At 43.1% G+C, this 23,463-nt stretch overlaps 1 protein-coding gene across 5 annotated transcripts in view; it reads left to right on the forward strand.

Annotated features, from left to right (window-relative positions):
• Positions 1-23,159, forward strand: part of LOC120301580 (zinc finger protein 420-like) — a 38,840-nt gene extending 15,681 nt beyond the window's left edge. The window contains exons 1-6 of one of the 5 annotated variants that reach the window (XM_039328993.1): positions 6,127-6,260; positions 6,965-7,558; positions 8,174-8,288; positions 8,400-8,467; positions 10,647-10,776; positions 10,935-14,030. In XM_039328993.1, the coding sequence (XP_039184927.1) occupies positions 7,064-7,558; positions 8,174-8,288; positions 8,400-8,467; positions 10,647-10,776; positions 10,935-13,003 (2,877 nt within the window). In that variant the 5' untranslated portion in view covers positions 6,127-6,260; positions 6,965-7,063 and the 3' untranslated portion in view covers positions 13,004-14,030. Of the gene's footprint in view, positions 1-2,295; positions 2,393-2,508; positions 3,101-6,126; positions 6,261-6,964; positions 7,559-8,173; positions 8,289-8,399; positions 8,468-10,646; positions 10,777-10,934; positions 14,031-15,619; positions 17,304-17,508; positions 17,624-17,728; positions 17,797-18,802; positions 18,933-19,259; positions 19,264-20,957 lie in introns of those variants that run through there. The other 4 variants (XM_039328994.1, XM_039328996.1, XM_039328997.1 and 1 more) reach the window with 4 other exon arrangements.
• Positions 23,160-23,463: the final 304 nt, after the last annotated feature.

Consider the following 23,463-nt stretch of genomic DNA (forward strand, 5'->3'; position numbering starts at 1 on the left):
CTCTACAGATTGCAGAACGGATCTTGCAGTTGGTCCTCTTGTGGCGACCTCCACACCCGAAGCACTTGGGTACAGTTGAAGACTTTTCTTTGCCTTCCCTCTGCTTTCCTTCTTTGGTTGGGTAGAGATGATCTATTTCTTCATCAGGCTCTTCTTCTGAGCTTCCTTGAACTCCCTCTTGGTGCACGGAAACAGCTTCTGGAGAGCTTTTGATAGGCCTCATATTCTTGATTGCCCCACTTGCTGCCTCTTCTGCAGTAACCTCTCTCAAGGCATCTTGGAATGATATGTCCTCTTTGGCAAAAAGTCTTTGTTGTATATCTCTGTTTCTCAGTCCACATACAAATCTGTCTCTCGGTCTTTCCTCTAAATCTTTAAATTCACAATGCTTAGCTGCCCTTCTTAATGCAGCAATGTACTCTTTAGCTGATTCACCAGCCTGTTGATCCCGCTGTTCAAAAGTATGTCTCCAAGCAATAACAGACAACTTGGGTTGAAAATGCTCTTTCAGTAAATTCTTAAGATCTGTGTAGGTAACAGATTCAAGAGGTGCAGGGGCTACTAAGTTTTCAGCAATTTCAAATGCATCTTGACCACAAACACAGAGTAGGGTGGCAGCCTTTAAGCCATCTTCTCTTACTTGATTAACTCTGAAATAATTTTCTGCTCGGGCCACGTAAGATTCCCATCTTTCGGGATGTGTAATATCAAACTCTGAAAGTTTTCCAATCTTTGCCATCTTTAGTAAAGCAGGAAGGGTCTATCAGCCAGCTTACCTCCAACGAAGCTGTATTGGCAGGCAGTTGCTGAATTTAACACCGTTTCCTCGCTGTGCTGGACTCCAGGGTAAGCTTACAATTGTCTGCGTAATTGCAAGGCAATCCCGCCTTCGTCGCCAGTGTTGAGTCCTTGGTTAATGGCAATGACGGCGCGAGACATTCTTGTTGTTTCAGGAACGCTTTATTGGTCTTCAGTAGCCCCGTTACAACTCAAGGCAGCACAGATCTCTCAGCCTCTCTTAAGGACGTTCCCCGGGCCAAAAAGATACATTTTGGTGTGCTGAGCACCTCGCGCATGTGCACGAGTGCTGGCGCTGACCAGTCTGGTCCCGGGCAGCTTGCAGCTGCCCGGGACTGTTGCAACGTCCCGAGCCTGCCTTCGCAGGCTCAGGACACAACACCCATGGTCATGTGATCAATATTCAGATGCTTGGCAACTGGCTCCTATTTATGACCATTGCTGTGTCCTGGGGTTGTGTGATCCCCTTTTGTGACCTTCTGACAACCAAAGTCATTGGGGAAGTCAGTTTCATTTAATAAACATGGGACTAATTTAATTTCAGCGACTCATATCTGTAGCAAGAAAAGTCATCAAATGGTGCAAAGTTCACTTAATAACTATCTTGCTTAGGAACAGAAATTTTGGCTCAGTTGTGGTTATAAGTCAAGGGCCATCTCTATATGTTGATAAAACCTTTGCAATGTTTTGGTTTGGAAATTTCTAGACAATAGGATAGATCTTCCAATTCCTCCCTCCGTTCTGCTTTTTCCTTGTTCAGGGGGGTCCTGTATCCTTCGAGGAGGTGGCTGTGTATTTCTCCGAGGAGGAGTGGACTCAGCTGGATGCTGACCAAAAAGCACTGAATTGGGAAGTCTTGCTGGAAAACTATAGGAACGTGACCTCTCTGGGTAAGAGAGTGCTACTCCCCAATCAAACAAAAAAGATGTTTTAGATATTTTCAAAGTTTGTAGCTCATGAATGTAGACATTTTTTTCTATACCACACTACTGTAGCTAGGCAAGCCTCCAAGATGTTGGCATTTGGAAAATTGCAAAAGGAAATGTATTTGTCTTGCTATAGTTGGATCCTTTTCCTTCACCTTGCTATCATTTTCATTTCTGTTTTCCTTTGAAGGCAATAATGGGCAGGAGATTAACGATTCCAAGGAGCCATTCCAAGTGATCTTACATCTTGGTGACAGAACACAGAGACCTGCAATTCAAACAGAACTAGAAAGCCATGAAAGAAATCTGTCAAATAATTGGAAACAAAAAAAATCATCTTCCACTGATGCTCCGATGGAACATTTTTTTGCCCAACGAAAAGAAAAAGAGAAAAAAAATATTAGGAATACTGTAAAACTGCTAAAAGACCAATCGGATATAAAGGAAAGCCATCATGACCAAAGCAAAAGGAATTATACACGCACCATCAATGGGAAACATTACAATTCGGCTTTCACTGTCCTTTGTGAAAATGCATCATTTCTATCTCATAAAATGATCCAGAAAAAAGAGAAGCCATATAAATGTTTTGAATGTGGAAAATGTTTTAGAAGAAGCACTCAGCTTACTCGCCATAACAGGGTCCACACGGGGGAAAAGCCATATATGTGCCTTGAGTGTGGAAAGACTTTTACGCAAAAGGGTAGTCTTAATTCACACAAGTGGATCCATGAAGTGACCTTACTTGCCATAAAAGGATCCACACAGGGGAGAGACCATACAGATGCAAAGAGTGTGGAAAGACTTTTATTTACAGCAATCACCTTACTTTCCATAAAAAGATCCACACAGGAGAGAGACCTTATAAATGTGAAGAGTGTGGAAAGGACTTTACTTGTAGAAGTCAACTTACTTACCACAACAGGACCCACATGGGGGAGAAGCCATATAAATGCACGGAATGTGGAAGGACCTTTTCTCAGAGAAGGTCTCTCACTTCCCATAAAAGGATGCACACAGGGGAGAAGCCGTGTAAATGCATGGATTGTGGAAAGAGCTTCACGGACAACTCAGCCCTTAGGAAACACAGAAAGACCCACACAGTGATGAAGCCATATAAATGCATGGAGTGTGGAAAGAGCTTTCATGAAAATCGATCCCTTACTAAACATAAAAGGATCCACATGGGGGAGAAACCATATAAATGCAGAGAGTGCGGAAAAGCCTTTACTCATAGCAGTCTAGTTAGCTCCCATTACTGGATCCATAGAGGAGGGAAGCCATATAAATGTGTGGAATGTGGAAAGGATTTTACAAATCCCAGTTTTCTAAATTCACATAAAAGAGTTCACACAAGGGAAAAGCCATATAAATGTGTGGAGTGTGGGAAGAACTTCAGTAATTATTGTTCCCTTACATTTCATAAAAAGATCCATACAGACCAATAAAGGAGATTATTTGTAGCTCAGTTGAAATGAGGAGACCTTTGTGCTCCCTCAGTTTGGTTGTTTTCTTACAGATGTTTCATTGCCCAAACTAGGTAACATTATTAATGCTAGTCATCAGTGTCATTAGCCCTGAAGATATTAGCTAGTTTGGGTAATGAATCATCTGCAAGAAAACAACCAAACTCAGGGAGCACAAAGGACTCATCAAGCTATGCAGAAGAGAAATCATATAAATCTGAGGAGCTTGGAAAGAGCTTAAAGAGCAATGAACTTCATTATATTAAATACTAGCTGTTCCCGGCCACGTGTTGCTATGGCTCAGTCTGGTTAAATGGAAAAGAAAGAAAAGAGAAAGCGCATGTTTGTAATATGTTTAATTTCACAATGCTTGTGGGTATACAATATTTTTTTTTTGTTCCACTGTCTGTGCAGATATAGAGATTGTCTAAAATCGTAGCGTGTGTTGCTTTTACGTCCAACAGATGGTGCTGTTTGTCACAAAAGCATTTTTTTACCTGTCACAGGTGTGACATCTGTATAATATAGGTATATACAAACACATGTATTCGAATGCAACATTGTGTCAAAATTTCAAAGCAATCAGTGAAGAACTTTCAGAGATTTAAGATTTTGAACAAACGAACATTTACATTTTTATTTATATAGATATAGATGAGGGAGAGATGGAATGTGTTATCGAATTATTCCACTGATTGGTACATAATTAAAAGTGATTTCCTTCCTCCTTTCTCTTTGTCCCGAATTAAGAGATATGTAGAAAATGAGAATGAAAACAATTCTATTTGCCAAGATTGCAAATTATCAAGCAAGAAGGGAGACATTTGAAAATCTGTGGGGATGAAAATAAAATACAATATTCAAGAAAAAAAAATCAAGAAATTACTGGAGTAGACAGCAATGAACAGAAAGTCACCAAAAAAGCCAATATAATCCTAGGCTGCATTAACAGAGGGATCATGTGAAACATTAGTACTGTTTTATAAAGCCTTAGTCTAGGCTAAGGAGCAGGGTGGGTGAAGCTGCCTGTGGACCTCGATAGCTGTGACTCAATCGCAGAAAGCTGGAACACCAGTGTGGAAACTTGTGAGCAAACAGCGAGTGGGAAGATAAATGCCTCAATGCTTGAGCCCATCTCTCGCGTCTCGGGGGCCAAAAACCTGCACAGCTTTGCAATAGTGGCGAATATCTGTAGTTCCAGTGTAGGATGGGGGTGAAGGTTCATTCTCTGAGCTTGTGAATTGGTTTCCAAACGTTACGTTACCAGGCTAACATCTTCAGCTTTGTTTAGGGGATTCTAGATGTTACCTAATCTGGTAACGAAATGTTCAGAAACCAACTCACCAACTTGGAGAACGAACCTTCACTCTCAACTTGCACAGCTCTTTGAAGAAAAGCAGGGGCTGTGCAGAGCTTAGGGAAGTGGGGAGAAAGCAGTGTTGCCTTGTGGCTCTTCCCAGCGCAAGTAGCAACTCTGGCTTTACTTCCTCAGGCAAACCTATGAAATTAGACAGCGATTACAAGTAATCCTTGATGTACAACCACACTTGAACCCAATATTTCAAAGTGAACCATTAAGTGAATTCTGCGCCACCTTACAACTTTTCTTGCCACAGTTGTTAAGTGAACTACTGCAGTTGTGAAGTTGGTAACATGGTTGTTAAGTGAATCAAGCTTCCCAGTGGTGGGATTCAAATACCTGAACAACCGGTTCTATTATGTGATACAGGCCTGGGCCTCCAATGCCCAGAACATTCTGGAAGTGACATCAACACACTTCCGGTGGGCTGTTCTAGGCCTGGGAGGCCTCCAAGGCCTAGACTGGGCTTCCAGAAACCAGCCAATTCTCTACATTTAGGTAAATTTAGCTATGGGTTCTCCCAAACTGGTGCAAGCCAGCTGAAACCCACCACTGTCGCATCCTCATTAATTTTGCTTGTCAGAAAGTCACAAAAGATGCTCATACAACCCTGGGATACTGCAACTATCATAAATATGAGCCAGTTGCCAATTGTCCAAATTTGATCATGTAGCTTTTGGATGCTGCATTTGCCTTCTTTTAAAGAGTCGTTGAGGCCATCTGGAGGTTTACCTGTGTCCTCAGGGTCACCTGAGTAGTGCAAATGGATGTGGAGCCTTCTTGCTTGCAGGATGTTTTCTGCCCTGCGTCCCTTCACTGTCAAAGACAGGTGCAGGCTGTTGGGGATGAGTCTGTGTTGTCTGTATCTCAAACTGGAGCGCAGATGGTTCCTGTAGTCTGCAATGTTTTCTGGAAATCCGTTCATACTCCTGCACCATTTGAAGGGTATTTATTCCAAAGTGCATGCTACATATCTGTGGAGATTCTCAGTCTTCCAAGCCACGGTTGTCCCAAGGTATTCCCCCCGCCCCCAGTAGGCCACTGGACTTTCTTGTTTTTCTTCGAAGACATTTTGCTTCTCATCCAAGAAGCTTCTTCAGCTGTGATTGGATGGTGGGGAATGGAAGGATTTATACTCCTTGCAGACAAAAGTAGTGTAAAAAGTAGTGCCAATGTGTGTGGAGCCTTCTTGGCTGCGGGATATCTTCTCTAAGAATGCAAATGATCACCCGTCTGCAAGGAGTATAAATCCTTCCATTTCCCCCACCATCCAGTCAGAGCTGAGGAAGCTTCTTGGTTGAGAAGTAAAATGTCTTCAGAGAAAAACAAAAAAGTCCAGTTCCCTCCTGAGAGAGAAAAAAAAAAGCACCTTGGGACAACCATGACTTGGATGACTGAGAATCTCCACAGACATTCCTGATCATGAGAATATGACAGTCTCCTTCCTCCTAGCCCCCTCTTTGCATAACCACCTGCAATGCACACAGACTCCTCTAGGGGGCTCCCTGCGGCAAGAGAACACCAGGCGCTTCGCCGCTGGAGGGCGAAAGTCACGGCTGCCTTTGCAGAGGAGGCCAGAAAGGGAGATGGGTAACTGGATTTTGCCGCTCTAGGACGCAGCCCTCGCTCTCCTTAACCCCTGGAGCTCCGCAGAAGGCGAAGAGGCTGCGGGAGTGTCTCGCGGGGGGAAGAGATTCACACGTGTCTTAGGTGGGGAGGGGGACTCTTCCCGTACAAAGGGAGGCGGAGGAGGGGGAGACCCCTGTCCGGCCCTCCCCCGGGTCCCATATTCCCCAGGCCGCCCTTTCCACGCATGGGGGGAAGCGGAGCTCTAGAGCAGCAGGAGAAGAGCCGGGGATCCCAGGAAGGCGGCGGGGATCCGGGGGTCCCTTCCCGGCCCTGCTCGGGGGGACCTCCGCCCTGCGCTTGGCTGACCCTTTTGAGGCTCCGGCCAGTTGTGTGACTGTCAGGGCGACTCGGCTCCCCAAAGACCACCCAGAAGAAAGGAAAGGGGTCATCCCCAGCCAGGGTCATTTCCTGACATTTCATGGTTTGTTCACCTGTTTGGGGTTTGACAGGTTTTGTGAACCTGCCTGCGTGTCAGAGGGAGATCTGTCTTCCCAAAGGCCACCTAGAAGAAGGGAAAGGGGGCACCTTCAGACTAGGGTCGTTTCTCAGCATTTGAGAATAGAAATAAAAACTAGATTTATTGGGTTTTGCATGCCCTTGATGGAAGTCAGTCCCGTGTTTTGCACCACAAACACACAGACACATAATCAGACAACTCATTTGCTCAAAGCCACTTCAATCCTCTATCAGAAAAAAATATATCTTCCCATGTTGTGTCAGTGCTGTTCAATGGTTTAAATTCTCCATTTTCTAATCCTTGGGATTTATTTCCTTTTTCATCTCAGATACATAAAGTGGACGTCGAAGTCATCCAGCATTCTCTCTTGGGCAAAGAGGGCTGAATCACCTTCTGTAGCTAGTCCGGCAGCTGCAGAAACGGTCCTATGAATGAAAAGGCGTTTGGAGATCCACAGGATCCTTTGAACCCATTTGGAGTTGCATTTCAGGACAGAGAAAGAATGGAGACAGAATGTTTAGCAAGTGAATTGACTGGAAAAGGCCCTTCTGCTCTTCAGTCTGGGAGCTGTGGGGAAGTGTGGGCAAGAGCTGGGCCAAAGATCCCGGAGGAGGAATCCATTGTTCATTCAGAAGTTCCACCCTGGAACTTCAGGAGCCTCCAATATCAGGAGGCTGAGGATCCCCGAGGACTTTGCAGCCAACTCCACGACTTTTGTAGGCGATGGTTGAGACCAGAAAAGAACACTAAAGCCCAGATGCTGGACCTGGTTGTTCTGGAGCAGCTCCTGTCCCTTCTGCCCCTGCAGATGGCGAGCTGGGTGCTGGAATGTGGAGCAGAGACCAGCTCCCAGGCGGTGGCCCTGGTGGAAGGCTTCCTCTTGAGTCAGGCGGAGGAGCAGAAAAAGCAGGTTGAGTTGCCAGTAGGTTTGATTGGGAGCCCAAAAGGGATTTAAAGGGAATAAAGAATATGTTTGATTTCTTCACCCCTCTCCATCAGGGTTCTCTGCCTTTTGTAATATGTGAAGATGTCTCACTAATTCGTGTAGGACATTCTTCCGTTATTCTTTCTAGAACAGTAGTTCTCAACCTGTGGGTCGGGACCCCATTTGGGGTCGAACGACCATTTCACGGGGGTCGCCAAACAACGCAGTCTGGCATTTTTTCCCCCCTTTTCCTTAGCTATGCTACTCCCTTTTATTCTATTGGCTTTTGAAAGCCAATAGGAATTGTCCAGGCTGTCTCTGCCCTGCTGAGCCCGCCAAAAGTCCCATTCTGCAAACGGTGCTGCACCAGTTGAGTAGTCCTCGACTTACGACCGGTTGAGTAGTCCTTGACTTACGACTGGTTGGGGGTCGCGGCATTAAAAAGGTTGAGAACCACTGATCTAGAAGATAGATTTGAGACAGTTGTTTTTTTACTCAGTTTCAATGACAGAACTGGGCGGGCTTTGGAATTGTGTTCAGAGAACAAGAATTCGCTTCATGTTGTGTGATGTCCACTAATTCTTCTTCTTTTCTCCTTCCTTCTATTTCAAGTCCTTCGTTACGGGGATCAGAGATCCTGAGGGGAGGAGGACTCTATCAAATCCCTCTCAGGAGCTGTTTTTCAGGAGGATCCCTCAGGAAGATTCGAGTCAGGACACCTCAGGAGGTAATTGAAGGTCCTCCCGTTCCCCAGAGAGATCCCAGCTGTCTCATCTTCTCTATGTATTCTATTCCTATTCCCTTAATTATGTATTTTAAAATTATGTATCCCTTACAGGGAAACAAAGCATGGAGTTTTCTGATCTTTATGGTGGAGCCGAAACAGAGGCTGAGCCTGCAAATCAAGTAAGAAAAAGAAAAAAAATTATATTCTCCCTTTCCTTCAGCAACTGAAGCTGATGATGATGCTGCAGTCTCTTCTTCCATTTCTCCCCCATTTGGGGCTGGATTATTTTCATGTTCCTGAGCAACACAGAAAAATTCAGTTGGGATTCTTATTAGGAAATTGTTTTTTTTTTTTTAAGACCAATACTTAACTCACCTTTGGCTAATTATTTAGTCACTCACATTTTCAAAAACTGATTTCTTACAGAAGCTTTCAAAGAGATCCCAAAGATGCTTTTTTCACGAGGCAACTGGACTTTCTTGTTTTTCTTTGAAGACATTTCACTTCTCATCCAAGAAGCTTCGGAAGTCCAGTTGCCTCGTGAAAAAGCAATGGTCTGTATTACGTACTAGCGATTGGTTCCTTATATTCTGAGTAGAAGCAGAAACAGTATTTCTCTGGATATGGGTGGCATCCACCCAAATCCCTAGCTGTCTCTCCCAGCACTTTCACTTGTTTTGAGAATGAATAGGACTATTCCTTTTGAGTTACCATAAGCCTTTTGATGAAATGCTAGAAAGAATCCCCTCCATCAGTTTTCTTCTGCATAGATCAGTGGTGGCGAACCTATGGCACGCGTGCCAGAGGTGGCACTCAGAGCCCTCTCTGTGGGCACACAGGCCATGCCCTGGAGATGGCAACCGTCCCTCTTCAACCAGCCACCCACTAACTCGCTGAGGTCCCACATGGCCGGATGCATCCTAGCTCCCATGCGCTCCCTGGCCTCTGTGTGCAGAGGTCGATGGTGTCAGGCAGCAGCCGCCCCTGCCACACCTTGCCCTGTGACAATGGCACCCCGACCCTGCCTCGCCTTGCCTCACCTCACCCTGCAGGACGAGCCTTCTGCCCACTGCCCCACCTGGCAGAGACCCCTTGGATCTCCCCCAATCCTGCCTGGCCCCCACAGGCGTCCCTCCCCATGAACAACATCGAGGTGATCACGCCCACTTTGGCCACTCCCACCCAATCTGCCATGACCCCAGCCATGCCCACCCAGTGAGCCACGCCCACCTGGCACCTGGTGATAAATAAGTGGGTTTTGGGTTGCAGTTTGGGCACTCGGTCCCTAAAAGGTTCGCCATCACTGGCATAGACAGTAAGGATTGGAGTCTGTGATAGATGTGGATTCCAAGGCCCATCTGCCAGTTGAATCTCTCTAGTTGCTGAGAGTCTTTTGATGATTGATGTAGGAAGAGAGGGAGAAAGAAAGGGAGGGATGGGCAGACAGACATAGATCTCGAGCAATCCAAAGGAAACTGAGATTCCTTTCACTGAATGGCATTGAAGACATTTGTAATATGTTACTCCCCTGAAATGAAATTGGCTCCCATCCGCCTGACTTCTCACAAGAGCCTTAAGACTTGTCTCTTTCAATTCAAATTCAAAGCACACTGAAGATGTCTCCCCAAATGGAGATGAAATGTTTATAGCTAAATCACCAAGCTCAGCGATCAAATCAACAGCTCTATTACCAACCCAAGCTACTAATACTCAAACACATCTCAACCTGTCTTTGCCAGAAGATGTGGAGTCCCAGTGGGGGAGCTTCACACAGGAGGTTGTTGACTAAAAGATAACATGCACTCCCAATTCGGCACCCTCCTTCTCCATCTTGTGTTAATGATTTTATCTCATTTGCTTTGTCATTTTATATCTGATGATTTTAATGTGTTTGAATGTTTTTATAGCAATAGCACTTAGATTTATATACCACTTCATAGTACTTTACAGCCCTAAGCGGTTTATGAGTCAGCCTCTTTCTCCCAACAATCTGGGTCATTTTACCGACCTTGAATGGATGGAAGGCTTGAGTCAACTTCGAGCCGGTGAGAATCAAACTGCTGGCAGTCGGCAGAATTAGCGTGCAATACTGTTTATTTATGGTGCATTTATCCTGTAAGCTGCCCAGAGTTGTTTGACACAAGACGGGCAGCAAATAAATTTCATAATAAATAAATAAAGTCCTGCAGAATCAGTATTTCTTTAATTAAAAGTTTTGGTTCTGTCCATTTTCTTATCTAAAGTTTGGAATTTGACCAAACAAACATTTAACTTAATCCATATCTTTGTTTAGTGTTATTTAAATATTATTTTGCGAATTTGGCTGGGTCTGTTTTCTTCTTTTTTTTCATTGTTCAGGAAGATCTTGTATCCTTTGAGGAGGTGGCTGTGTATTTCTCTGAGGAGGAGTGGTCTCAGCTGGATACTGACCAAAAAGCCCTGCATTGGGAAGTTATGCTGGAAAATCACAGGAACGTCGCTTTGCTGGGTAAGGGTTTGCTACTCTCCAATCAGAGAATTTGGGAAGACATTCTATATAAAATATCGAAACTGGGCAAAATTTCAGAAGGAAATTCTTATGACTTCCTACAGATTGATCTCTTTCCCTAACCTTGCTATCATTTTCATTTCTCTTTTCTTCTGAAGGTAATAATGGGCAGAAGAATAAAGATTCCTGTGAACTATTTAAAGTGATCAGTGCTGGAGACAGAATATTTCCAATTCAAATGGAAAAAGAAAAACATCAGAGAAACCAATCCGATGATTGGAATCAAGAAAGCCCTTCCATTGATGTCCCGATACAAGACTTTGTTGCCCAACAAGGAAGAATAAAGAAAAGCTATATTGCGAAAAGTGTGAAGCTAATCCAAGATAAAGTTGATGTAAATCAACATTATCCAACCCAAGCCAAAGGAGATTGTGTATCTGGAGACCATGGGAAAAATGGCAATTGGACATTCACTTTTTCTTATGAAAATGGGTTTCTTACATCTCATGAAAAGACCCACACAGAAGTGAAACCGTACAAATCCATGGAGTGTGGAAAGGCATTCAGTCAACACAGAAATCTTACTATCCATAAAAGGATCCACACAAGGGAAAAGCTATATAAATGCATGGAGTGTGGAAAGAGTTTTACTCATAGCAGCCAACTGATTTCCCATAATAGGATCCATACAGGGGAGAAACCATACGAATGCATGGAGTGTGGAAAGCGCTTCTGTGAAAATGCATCCCTTATGAGACATAAAAGGATTCATACAGGGGAGAAGCCATACAAATGTCTGGAATGTGGGAAGGGCTTTGCTAATAACAGTCAACTTACTTCCCATAAAAGGATTCATACAGGAGAGAAACCACATAAATGCAAGGAATGTGGAAAGAGCTTTAGACATACTGTTTCTCTTACTTACCATAACAGGATCCATACAGGGGAGAAACCATATAAATGCATGGAATGTGGAAAGGGTTTTGCTAATAGCAGTCATCTTACTTCTCATAAAAGGGTCCACACAGGGAAGAAACGATGTAAGTGTATGGACTGTGGAAATAGTTTCAGTGATAGCTGTTCCCTTACATCTCATAAAAGGATCCATACAGGAGAGAAGCTATATAAATGCCTGGAGTGTGGAAAGACCTTTACTCATAGCAGTCAGCTTATTTCCCATAAAAGGACCCACACGGGAGAGAGGCCATATAAGTGCAAAGAATGTGGGAAGTGCTTTTGTGAAAATGCATCCCTTATGAAACATGAAAGGATCCACGCAGGAGAGAAGCCATATAAATGCATGGAGTGTGGAAAATCTTTTATTCAAAGCAGTCATCTAACGTCCCATAGAAGGATTCATACAGGGGAGAAGCCATACAAATGCAGAGAGTGTGGAAAGTGCTACAGCCACAGTGTTTCCCTTACTTACCACAACAGGATCCATGCAGGGGAGAAACCTTATAAATGTTTGGACTGTGGAAAGACTTTTACTCAAAGTAGCCAACTTACTTCCCATAAAAGGATCCACACGGGAGAAAAGCCGTATCAATGCATGGAATGTGGAAAGGGCTTGTATGACAATGTATCTCTTAGGAGACATAAAAGGATCCACACAGGGGAGAAGCCATATAAATGTAGAGAGTGTGGGAAGGGCTTCACCCAACAGGGTAACCTTAGTTCCCATGAAAGGATGCACAGAGGGGAGAAACCATATAAATGCAGAGAGTGTGGAAAGAGCTTCAGTCATAGTGGTTCCCTTACTTATCATAACAGGATCCATACAGGGGAGAAACCATATAAATGCTTGGTGTGTGGAATGGGTTTTACTGTTAGCAGCCACCTTACTTCTCATAAAAGGATCCACACAGGGGAGAAACCATATAACTGCAGACAATGTGGAAAGAGCTTCAGTGAAAATGCATCCCTTACGAGACATAAAAGGATTCACACGGGGGAGAAGCCATACAACTGTGTGGAGTGTGGAAAGAGCTTCAGTCATAGTGGTTCTCTTATTTCACATAAAAGAATCCACACGGGGGAGAAGCCTTATAAATGTATGGAATGTGGAAAGAACTTTACCACAAGTAGTGATCTTACTTCCCACAAAAGGATCCACACAGGAGAGAAGCCATATAAATGTGTGGAGTGTGGAAATAATTTTACTAATAGCGGTCATCTTACTTCCCATAGAAGGATCCACACAGTCTGGAAAGAGCTTCACTACTAGCAGTGATCTTACTTCCCATAAAAGAATCCACACAAAAGAAAAACTATATAAAAGTGTGCGCGGAAGGAGCTTCAGAAGGAGGAATGATCTAATATGTAAAAGATCCATTTGGGTGAGAATTCATGTAAACTCTATATTTAGTTGGTTAAATTTATGCATTTCCTATTTACAAATAAAGGTAGTTCTCGTGACTATTCACTTAAAAATTGTTCAAAGTTATTGGGGAGCTCCCCAAAGCTACTTACAACCCAGTCCGTGTATTCCAGTAGTGGCACGTACCCCTGCAATCAAATGATGTGATTTATGTTATATTTTGCATTAAGATGAGTCGGCTGCAGCATTCATGGTAATATGAGGGAGATTACACATTCTGTGGTCACATGAGGGATGCAAACAATACATAGGAATCCATTGATTTGCTTAACAATTGTAGTGTATGGGTTCTTGGTACTCTCCGAGCTTGGTTGTTGGCTTGCAGATGTTTCATTACCAAACTATGGTGTTCCTTTTGACAACTCCCACATTAGAACAGAACAGAATAGAATAGCAGTGTTGGAAGGGACTATACCATTTCAACCAAATGGTCGTCCAATCTCTTCTTAAAAGTTAAGAAGAGCGCTAACGTGTTTAATATCAATAAACAATTTTTTTTCTTAAGTTTACATTTATCTCAGTTACTAATTGATTTTGGTTCTGGGAGGGCTGTCAATAGGCAGACATTTAACAGGTGCTTCTTCCTCAGAAGAAGGAAGTGCATCTTCCTTATGCAGCTCTTCAAGACAAAACACGATTAGTCTTTCTTCTGCTACAGTGGACCTGCATGTAAAAATTCCCATAGTTTAAATTTTTGTTCTTTTGTCTAGTCTTCTTACAGTTGTTTCCCCCTCCCTTTCTCATTTCTTAATATATTATTTTGGCAGAGGAACCTACTGGGTCTATGTTCTCCCAAAAACTTGGAAATAGTGCAGCAGATAGATTCTGGGGTCTGAAGGAATATTATAATCCAAAGGGAGTGCAAGTTCCATCATTGTAAACAGAGAGAAATGGAAAGTGATATTGAATTGTCCAATTGAATAATTACAATATTGAATTAAAAATGACAACTAGGAGGATTTGTGCTTTGAATTTTTCCTTCCTTCTTTCCTTCCTTCCATCCATCCATCCATCCATCCATCCATCTCAAGTTAGGAATATTCAGGAGAATGAATGAAAACAACTCCATTGTGCTGGCATTGCAAACAATGAAGGAAGTTCTTTGGAAATCTGTTGGGACCAAAATAAAATAATCTGACCGTAAGAAAAACTACTTCTCAGAAATGGCAACAGGAACTCCCTCTGGGATATGAGGATACCCCCCAAAATAATCCAACTTGCATTCACAGTGAAGAAATTTGCTCTGAGTCAACCAGTATGACTGGAACACTTTTCAAAGGCCTCTCATGATGTGAGAGAATTCCAGAGGTATACTGTGTGTGTGTGTGTGTGTGTGTGTGTGCAGACAAATCTCTTGTGCGGTGAAGTTTTAACTCTTTTAACTATAACAAAATTTGGGCTTTCCGTTTCTGTTTATTAATGATCTAAAGGTATCCCTGTTGCCTTAAATTCTCCAAGGGTCTTAAGTTTCCTAGTGATACTCCCTGAGGTTATTCCTTATTCAATTCCTAAGTAAAACATACTTTTTTCTTTAATCTCATGGTATTTGAACTTTATATTCAATTTTCACTTTTTTGCTTCCTTCATTTTGAAATTCTAGCTTTTCTCCCGTGATAGACATGTTGTCATTTACCCTCTCTTCATTTCTCCATCAATGAGGTAAAATTTCTGAAACATCCACAAGTTTTCATGTTTTTCTCCATGTTGGAACTGATTTTTTAATATATATTTCAAAATATCAATTCATAATAATTCAAGATTATTCTTATCGTTAGGAGCTGCCACTCATCGTTTCCAGTTGTTCTTAGGCACCCAGACCAAAGAATTTGAGAAGGGCTGCGGTATATACTGAAATAAATAAAAATCAAAATCTCCATTTTCCCGGTTGTGGATTCAACTGTCCATGTCCCATCTTCCTTCACTTCAGGCTGGAATTCGCAACAACCAGAAGACACAAATTGTGTTTCCCAGAAAGGCTCTATGTCCTCGTCTTCTGATCGCCTGGCCATTTCTGAGAGGATATGGCCCCTTTTGAGGCCTCCTCCAACCTCTGCAGAGCCTTCAGGGAAGCTGTTCTTGAGGGAAGTGAGTTCAAGTCCTCCAGACAGATTTTTTTCTCCATATCCACAGACGGTTCCTAGACAGTAAGGAAGATGGAGAAACTGCCGCCTCAGAAGATACCGCCGCCTTTCTCGGGCAAGAAGCCATTGAGAGGGACCTTCCACCCTACTCTCATGCCCATCATCCCTGCCCTACCCCTCCCCTTCAGACGTTCTCCCTTTTCCCGCCCTTTTGGGGAATCCTGTCACATAGATTCCTTCAGGGGACGCGCTCGGCAAAGAGAAGGGAACGTCAGGTGTTTCCCCATTGGTCCAGTGGAGGGCGAACATCACGGCTGGCTTTCCAGAGGAGGCGTGACGTCACAAATGCTTGCCGCTCTGGGAGGCCGCACTCGCTTTCCTTAACGCTTTGAGCTCCGCGTGAGGCGAAGAGGCTGTGGAAGCGTCTCGCGGGGAAGAGATTCACTCGTATCTTAGGTGGAGGGGGGGGAATATTCCCGTGCAAAGGGAGGCGAAGGAGGGGGAGATCCGGTCCCGGCCCTTCTCCGGGTCCAATCCCGGGTCCCATGTTCCTCAGCCGCCCTCTCCATACAGTGGGGAAAGCGGAGCTCCAGTGCAGCAGAAGAAGCACCGGAGATCGCAAGAAGGCGGCGTGAATCCGGGGGTTCCTTCCCGCTCCGTGTCCGGGGAAGAAGAGCCCGAGTGGGGGGAGAGGAGGGTTGGCCTCACCGAGGTCCAGCAGGACAGAAGAGAGGCAGGATTCGCACCTGGGGCTGGAGCGGCAGAGAAGCAGGGCAGCATCTCCATCTGCCTCCTTTCCCAGCTCTGCTGTTGGGGCTCCGGGCAATTGTTCAATTCCCCATTTTGTAATTGGTGGAATTGATTTTCTTTTCCATCTCGGTTACACCCATTGGAAGTCAGCTGGAAATCAGTTCCATATTCTGCACCACACACACAAACACACACACACACACACAGATAACCCATCCGCTCAATGCCTCTGCACGCCTGTACAGGTAGTCCTTGACTTACAACACTTCTTTTAGTGACTGTTCAAAGTTGCAACATGATTGAAAAAAAGTGACTTGTGACCATTTTTTTCACACTTATGACCTTTGCAGCATTCTCAGTGGTCATGTGATCAAAAATTCAGATGCTTGGGAACTGACTCATATTTAGGACGGTTGCAATGTCCCTGGGTCACGTGATCATTTTCTGTGATGAGCAAACTATAGGGAAGCCAGATTCACTTCACAGCTGTGTTACTAACTTAACAATTTCAGTGATTCACTTAACAACTGTGGCAGGAAAAGTCATAAAATATGGCAAAACTCAACTAAATGTTTCACTTAATCACAGAAATGGGCTCAATTGTGGTCGTAGGTTGAGGACTACCTGTATATGCCTCCCCCACGTGGTTGTTCAATGATTTTATATCTACTGCATGTAATTCTTGGACTTTTTTCTTCCCCGTCTCAGATAACACACTGGAAGCCCTTTGTTCCTTCATGTACAAAATCATCCCTTGGGGAAAGAGAGCTGAAATTCCTTCTGCGGTCATTCCTGCAGCTACATTCATGGAGGTCATTCCTATGAGGGAAAAGGTGTTTGGACATCCATAAGATTCCTGGGACTTGTTCAGAGCTGCCTTACAGGACAGAGAAAGAATGGAGACACAACCTTTTGCAAGCGTGGGAACTGGAAAAGGCTCTTTTGTTGTTCAGCCTGGGAGCTGTAGGGTGATCTGGGCAAGAACTGGGCAGAAGATCCAAGAGGAGGAAACCATCATCCATTCAGAAGCTCAGACCTGGAACTTCAGGAGCCTCCAATACCAGGAGGCTGACGGTCCCCGAGGACTTTGCAGCCGACTCCATGACTTTTGTAGGCAATGGCTGAAACCAGAAAAGCATACCAAAGCCCAGATGTTGGACCTGGTTGTTCTGGAGCAACTCCTGGCCTTTCTGCCCCCACACATGGAGAGCTGGGTGCGGGAGTGTGGAGCAGAGACCACCTCCCAGGTGGTGGCCCTAGTGGAAGGCCTGCTCCTGAGCCAGGCAGAGGAGCAGAAGGAGCAAGTTGGGTTGCAGGTGAGAGAGCCTCGACCTGGGAGTCCAAAAGGGCATAAAGAATGTGTATGATTTCTGTTTCTCTTCCAGACTTCTCTGGCATTCATAATATGTGAAGATGTCACACCAATTCTTGTAGAACATTATTTCCTACTCAACCTCACTGATGGATATCTTGTTATGTGGTGCCCGCTAATTCTTCTTTTCTTCATCCTCATATTTCAAGTCTTTTACTATGGAGATCAGGGATCCTAAAGGAAAGAGGAATCTATCTAATCCCCCTCAAGAGCTGTTTTTGAGAAGGAGCTCTCAGGAAGATCCAGATCAGGATACCTCAGGAGGTAATTAAAACTTCTCCCATTCCCCAGAGAGATGCCCGCTTTCTTACCTTCTGTATACTTTCCATCCTGTTAATTATATATTATAAATTTTATGATCGTCCACAGGGAAGAATAGAACAAAGTCGCCTCTTCCTTATTGTGGAGCTGGAACCGTGGTTAAAGCAACAACTCAAGTAAGAGGGGGAAATCAGTGTATTAAATTTGTACTCTCTTTTTCTTCAGGAAGTCAAGCTGGTGTACAGAGCATTCCTTCCATTTCCCCCCGTTGTTTGCACTGGGTTATTTTTGTGTTTCTGAGCAATGTGGGAAGGGGAATAGCAGGTTCAAACTTTTTCAGTTAGCTTCCTCTGAAGACTGTTGTTGAGACATAATATTTAGCCATTTCTATCAGATTCTGTTTAGGAAATTTTTTTTTTTTTGAAGATCACTAATTAACTTGCTCTGCTGGCTACTCTTCCTACTATGAATTCACAAGAAGCAGTTTTTTAAAAAGTCCTTCAAGAAATAGGGATAAAAGTACCACAGTGGCAGCAATTGCTAAAAAGAGACCAGTTCATTTTGTAAGTCTTTGACTTAGAATGTGCACAGCTAATCAAAAATAACCAAAGACCCAGACTGGCTTGTTATCATTTTTATAAGCCTGGTGTGCAACCAGTGATAAGATAATTGAATCAGATTGAAAGATAAGGTGGACAATTAAAATCCCATGAGTAGCATTATAGAGGAATTGCTTAAGTAAAAATGGTTTTGAAGGAGCACGTGATCAAGGCACTTTCAGCCTGCAAAGTAATTTCTAACCCTCGGATTTATGCCTGGATTCGGAGATAAAATCCTCACTTTGCAAAGGCTGAGAAATGCCCTTCCCAGGCAATTTTCTCCTTTCTTTTCTCCTGTTCAGCCAATGGTTCAGACAGACAGACATGGATAGATAGATGATAGATCCAAAAATGAGGTTACTTTCACTGAATCGCACAGAAAGTCCTGCAGACTCAATGAAATTGATAAAACTTGCCCAAAATACCTTTTCAGTGACACGTTTTCAGTTCTGTTTATTTTCTCACATAAACCTTATCCTACCATGTACAGCCATTTAACTTGGCGCATAATTTTACTTTGCGAACAGTGGAACAGACCTTGCAAATCTTGGACCTGTTCTGTTTTTTTTTTTTCCTTGTTCAGTTGGGCCATGTGTCCTTCGAGGAGTTGGCTGTGTATTTCTCCGAGGAGGAGTGGACTCAGCTGGATGCTCACCAAAAAGCATTGTATTGGGAAATCATGCTGGAAAATCATAGGAACGTGGCCTCTCTGGGTAAGGGGTTTGCTTCTCCCTAGTCAGAATGTTTGGGGAGACATTCGGTTGTTAAACGTTATTGGCTATTTCTTATTTAAAAATCTCCAACCAGACCTCATCTTCTGGGAAGGAGAAGGAAAAGATCTGGCCTTCTGCTCCAAGGAAGGAAAGTGGTCAGTCGCCTTTTCCTTAGATGTGCACACAGTTCCATTTCTCATCTATCTTTTCCATTTCTATTTCAACCTATCAGTGAGAAACTAATTTCTTGGCTTGAAGAGTTGGTCAATTCCATCAAATCTATTTCAGCTATTTGGGCCCAGATGCTTCCTTATCTGTCCTAGGAAGGGTGGTTATTTCATCAGGTTCTTGGGTCAATGACTTTTCTTCCTTTTCATTTCTATCCTGAGCCTTGAGATTAGGTGCTAAATCAGTGATGGCAAAGCTATGACACACATTTCAAAGGTGACGTGCCCCCAAAATTTTTTGGGGGGAACATGCCAATAGTCCCCCAAACCTGACAACTATTCTTAAAAGCAACCAAAATTCTTGTTCAATTTTCAGACACTTAGAAGAACAAGATGTGTTCTCATGCAGCCACCGGAAGACATTTTGGGAGGAGTGTGCTCTTATGTGGCCCTGGGTGTCTCCAAAAACCATGCGAGAATGGAATTGTTCTTTCACATGTTTTTTTAAGAAGCTGCAGAGGCCACAGAACAGCATTCTGTGAAATCATTTCTAGAACGAGGATCTTGTGCAGTGCAGAGTAGCTTCTAGCAGGCCTCAAGGGCCTGTCAACAGAGAGAGAGAACACTATCTGAAGGTAAGCAGGCCGCAGTAGACCCCGGTGCTGCATGGCAATCACACCGTTCCCCAAACATTGCACATACTGCGGAATGGTGCAGGGAAGTCTTTTTTGTGTAAAAGTGATAGTATAAGGGTGAAGGTTCGTTCTCAGAGCTTGCGCGTTGGTTTCCAAACCCTTTGTTACGAGGCTAGATAACATCTTCAGTGGAGTTTAGGGGATGTCAGTGTTCTGTTTAAAAGGGCTTCAGGTATGAGTGTGTCACGTGAGGATCTTGTGATAGGTCAGGTATGAGTCACCAGTGAGAGGCTTGTGATGGGTCTTGTGAAAGGGAGATTACATCAGGTCAGGATCATGGGGAATGAACTGCTGATAGGTGGGGGAGGTTGAAGGTCAGTGCTATCTCTGTCTGGCTGTGCGAATTGATTTGGATTCAGAAGGGTTCGTAGGCTGGTTGTAGGTTGATGTGTCTGTTGATGGAATTGCTTGCGGAATTGCTTGTGGAATTGAAAGTGGTAGTGCTAAGGCCTGAAGTTGAGACTGGGCTCCTATTTCAAGCCCAGATTTGATGCTGCTACTAAGTACTACTGTTCAGGGTGGCCTAGATGAGGGAGAGATAGAGAATTGTTCTAGTTTTGATGTGTGTGAGGGTGGAAGGGGATATATATGTTACATCAGCAAAGTCAAGCATTTTCTAAATTTTTGACATGCCCAGCCCAAATATTTCACTCTCACTGGGTTAAATGGTGCTGCTTTTCCATTGCAAAAACTATGTTGAGGGTTTTTTGGATCCCTGTTTTTCTTCTCTGCAACTATGTAATTTTGGCAAAAGAAATTGAATAGTAAAGGGAAATTAGTTTGGATAGGGAAAAAAAGCTTGTTACAAAATTGTTTCAGTTCTCTCAGGCCTCTGCTGAAATTAACCCACTCCAATAAATCTGAGGTTTTCTGCTAATACCTCCTTGGATGTTTCCCCTCATTATTCTTTAACTCGGAATTGATTCTGGGTGAGATTTGCATATCTATGTATAATTGTAAAGAAAGAGATTTTCTAGATATTTTCAAAGCTTTCACGGTTCATGAATATATAAACTATTATGTCTACATCATGCCATTGTAAGCATACAACATACAACATATTGCCGTTTTGGAAAAATTCAAAAGGAAATTCATGTGACACCCTACAGTTTGATCTTTTTCACTAACCCTGTTATCATTTTCATTTCTCTTTTCCTTTGAAGGAAATAATGGGCAGGAGAATAAAGATTCCCATGAACTGTTCCAAGTGATCAGTGCTAAAGATAAAATAGAGAAATTTGGAATTCGAATGGAAACAGAAAGCCATGAGAGAAACCAGTCAAATATTTGGAATCAGGAAAGCTCATGTTCCACTGATGCTCTGATGCAATATTTTCTTGCCCAACAAGTGAAAATAAAGAAACAATATACTAGGAAAAGCGTGAAGCTAATCAACCACAAATTAGATGTAAATGAACACTATCCAACCCAAAACAAAGAAGAACATAACATAGGCAGAGACAATGGAAAAAATTACAATTGGACTTTTCCCCATTCTCATGGTACTAGGTCAATTTCATCTCATAAAAGGATCAACACAGAAGAGAAACCATATACATGTGAAGAGTGTGGGAAGATCTTCAGCCAATACAGAAATCTTACCACCCATAAAAGGATCCATACAGGGGAGAAACCATATAAATGCATGGAATGTGGAAAGGGATTCAGCCAACACAATAATCTGACTTCCCATAAAAGGATCCACACAGGAGAGAAGCCGTATAAATGCATGGAGTGTGGAAAAGGTTTCAGCCAGCACAGTAATCTGACTTGCCATAAAAGGATCCACACAGGAGAGAAGCCATATAAATGTATACAGTGTGGAAAGAACTTTAGAATGAGCAGCTCTCTTACTTCCCATAAAAGGATGCATGCAGGACAGAAGCCATTTCAGTGTAGGGAATGTGGGAAGAGCTTTAATAAGAGTCATTGTCTTATTTCCCATGAAACTAGCCACACAGGGGAGAAACCATATAAATGCATGGAATGTGGAAAGAGCTTCAGTCAACACAGAAATCTTAATTCCCATAAACGGATCCACACAGGGGAAAAGCCACATGAATGCAAAGAGTGTGGAAAGAGCTTCAGTCATAGTAATTCCCTTACTTTCCATAAAAGGATCCATTCGGGGGAGAAACCATATAAATGCATGAAGTGTGGAAAGATCTTCATTCAGAGCAGCCAACTTACTTCCCATAAAAGGATCCATACAGGTGAAAAGCCATATAAGTGTGTGGAGTGCGGAAAGAGCTTCAGTCATAGTGGTTCCCTTGCTTTCCATAAAAGGATCCACACAGGAGAGAAACCATATAAATGTAAAGATTGTGGGAAAAGTTTCAGAACAAGCAGTTCCCTTACTCCCCATAAAAGGATTCATACAGAAGAGAAACCACATAAGTGTATGGAGTGTGGAAACAGCTTCACTAATAGCACTGAACTTATTTCCCATGAAAGGATCCACACAGCAGAGAAGCCATGTCAATGCACTAAGTGTGGAAAGACCTTTATTCAGAGCAGTTATCTAACATCTCATAAAAAGATCTGTTACCTGGAATTTTAGACTTCATGATGACCATTTTAAAAATATGTTATTAGCATTTGGGTTAATATCACTGGACAAAAAAGATTTTGCTTCCTGAATATCTTTGGGTATATCTTAAAAAGATTTTTGATCATGAAAGTAACCTTTAATTTAACCTGTCATGTGCCATTTTATAGAAATTTGTTTTTACACAATGAGGGATTCTTCGTGGTCTCTGAGCTTGGTTTTTTTTCTTGCAGACGTTTCACTGCCCACTAAATAATATCATTAGTGCTAGCACCAAAAACCCCTCATTTCAATCCTGAGCTACAAATATTCTTTATTGGTTTTATACTGTGGGAAGAATCCAGGGAAATAAATATTTTGGGAAATACTAAAAAGGCAGAATATATTTTCCCCAAGGCAGAATATATGTCCCCCAAAGTATTTTAAAGGCAGACCCCCCCCCCAAGTCTCTCTGCCCCAGACAGAAACCAGGTCTGCAGAAATGCAGATGTGATAATCTTGTCAGCAAAATTGGAGTCAGAAAACTGGGATTAGAAAGAAAGATCCTTAGAATCAACAAACTCTCACACTAAAAAAACCAACAGTCATCAGCCACAGCCCCAGGGAAGCAGGATGTGACCTTTGGGACATAATAGGATTAACCTACCACCATCAGAATACTAGAAAGGCACACTCAGGTTCAGGTCAAAGTTCATGTCACAGGAACAACTCCAAACAATAAGGTATAAAAACCCACTCTATACTACATGTCAGTTTTTTCCAGAACCATCTTTCTGTCTGGCTCTCCTCTTCAATAAACTACAATCTTCTTTCTAAAGCAGTCTCCATGTTGTTTATTCCCAGCTTGGACTGGAGAGCTAAATGTAGTAGCTCCACTGCTTGGAATGCAGCCTGAGTACTGCAATAGTGCTGAATATCTGTAGCCCTCCTCTTTAGCAACCTCCATCCCCTAAATTCTGCTGAAGATGTTACCTAGCCTGGTAACCAAATGTTCAGAAACCAACCCACAAGCTCAGAGAATGGACCCTCACCCTCATACTAAGTACTGATGTTACATATGTGAATGGGAAACTGTGCAAGAGAATCACATTACATCAGACATGTCAAACTTGCAACATCAT

Source organism: Crotalus tigris, unplaced genomic scaffold, assembly GCF_016545835.1.
Source record: "Crotalus tigris isolate CLP2741 ecotype Arizona unplaced genomic scaffold, ASM1654583v1 scf7180000024386.1433019, whole genome shotgun sequence".
NCBI lineage: Eukaryota > Metazoa > Chordata > Lepidosauria > Squamata > Viperidae > Crotalus > Crotalus tigris.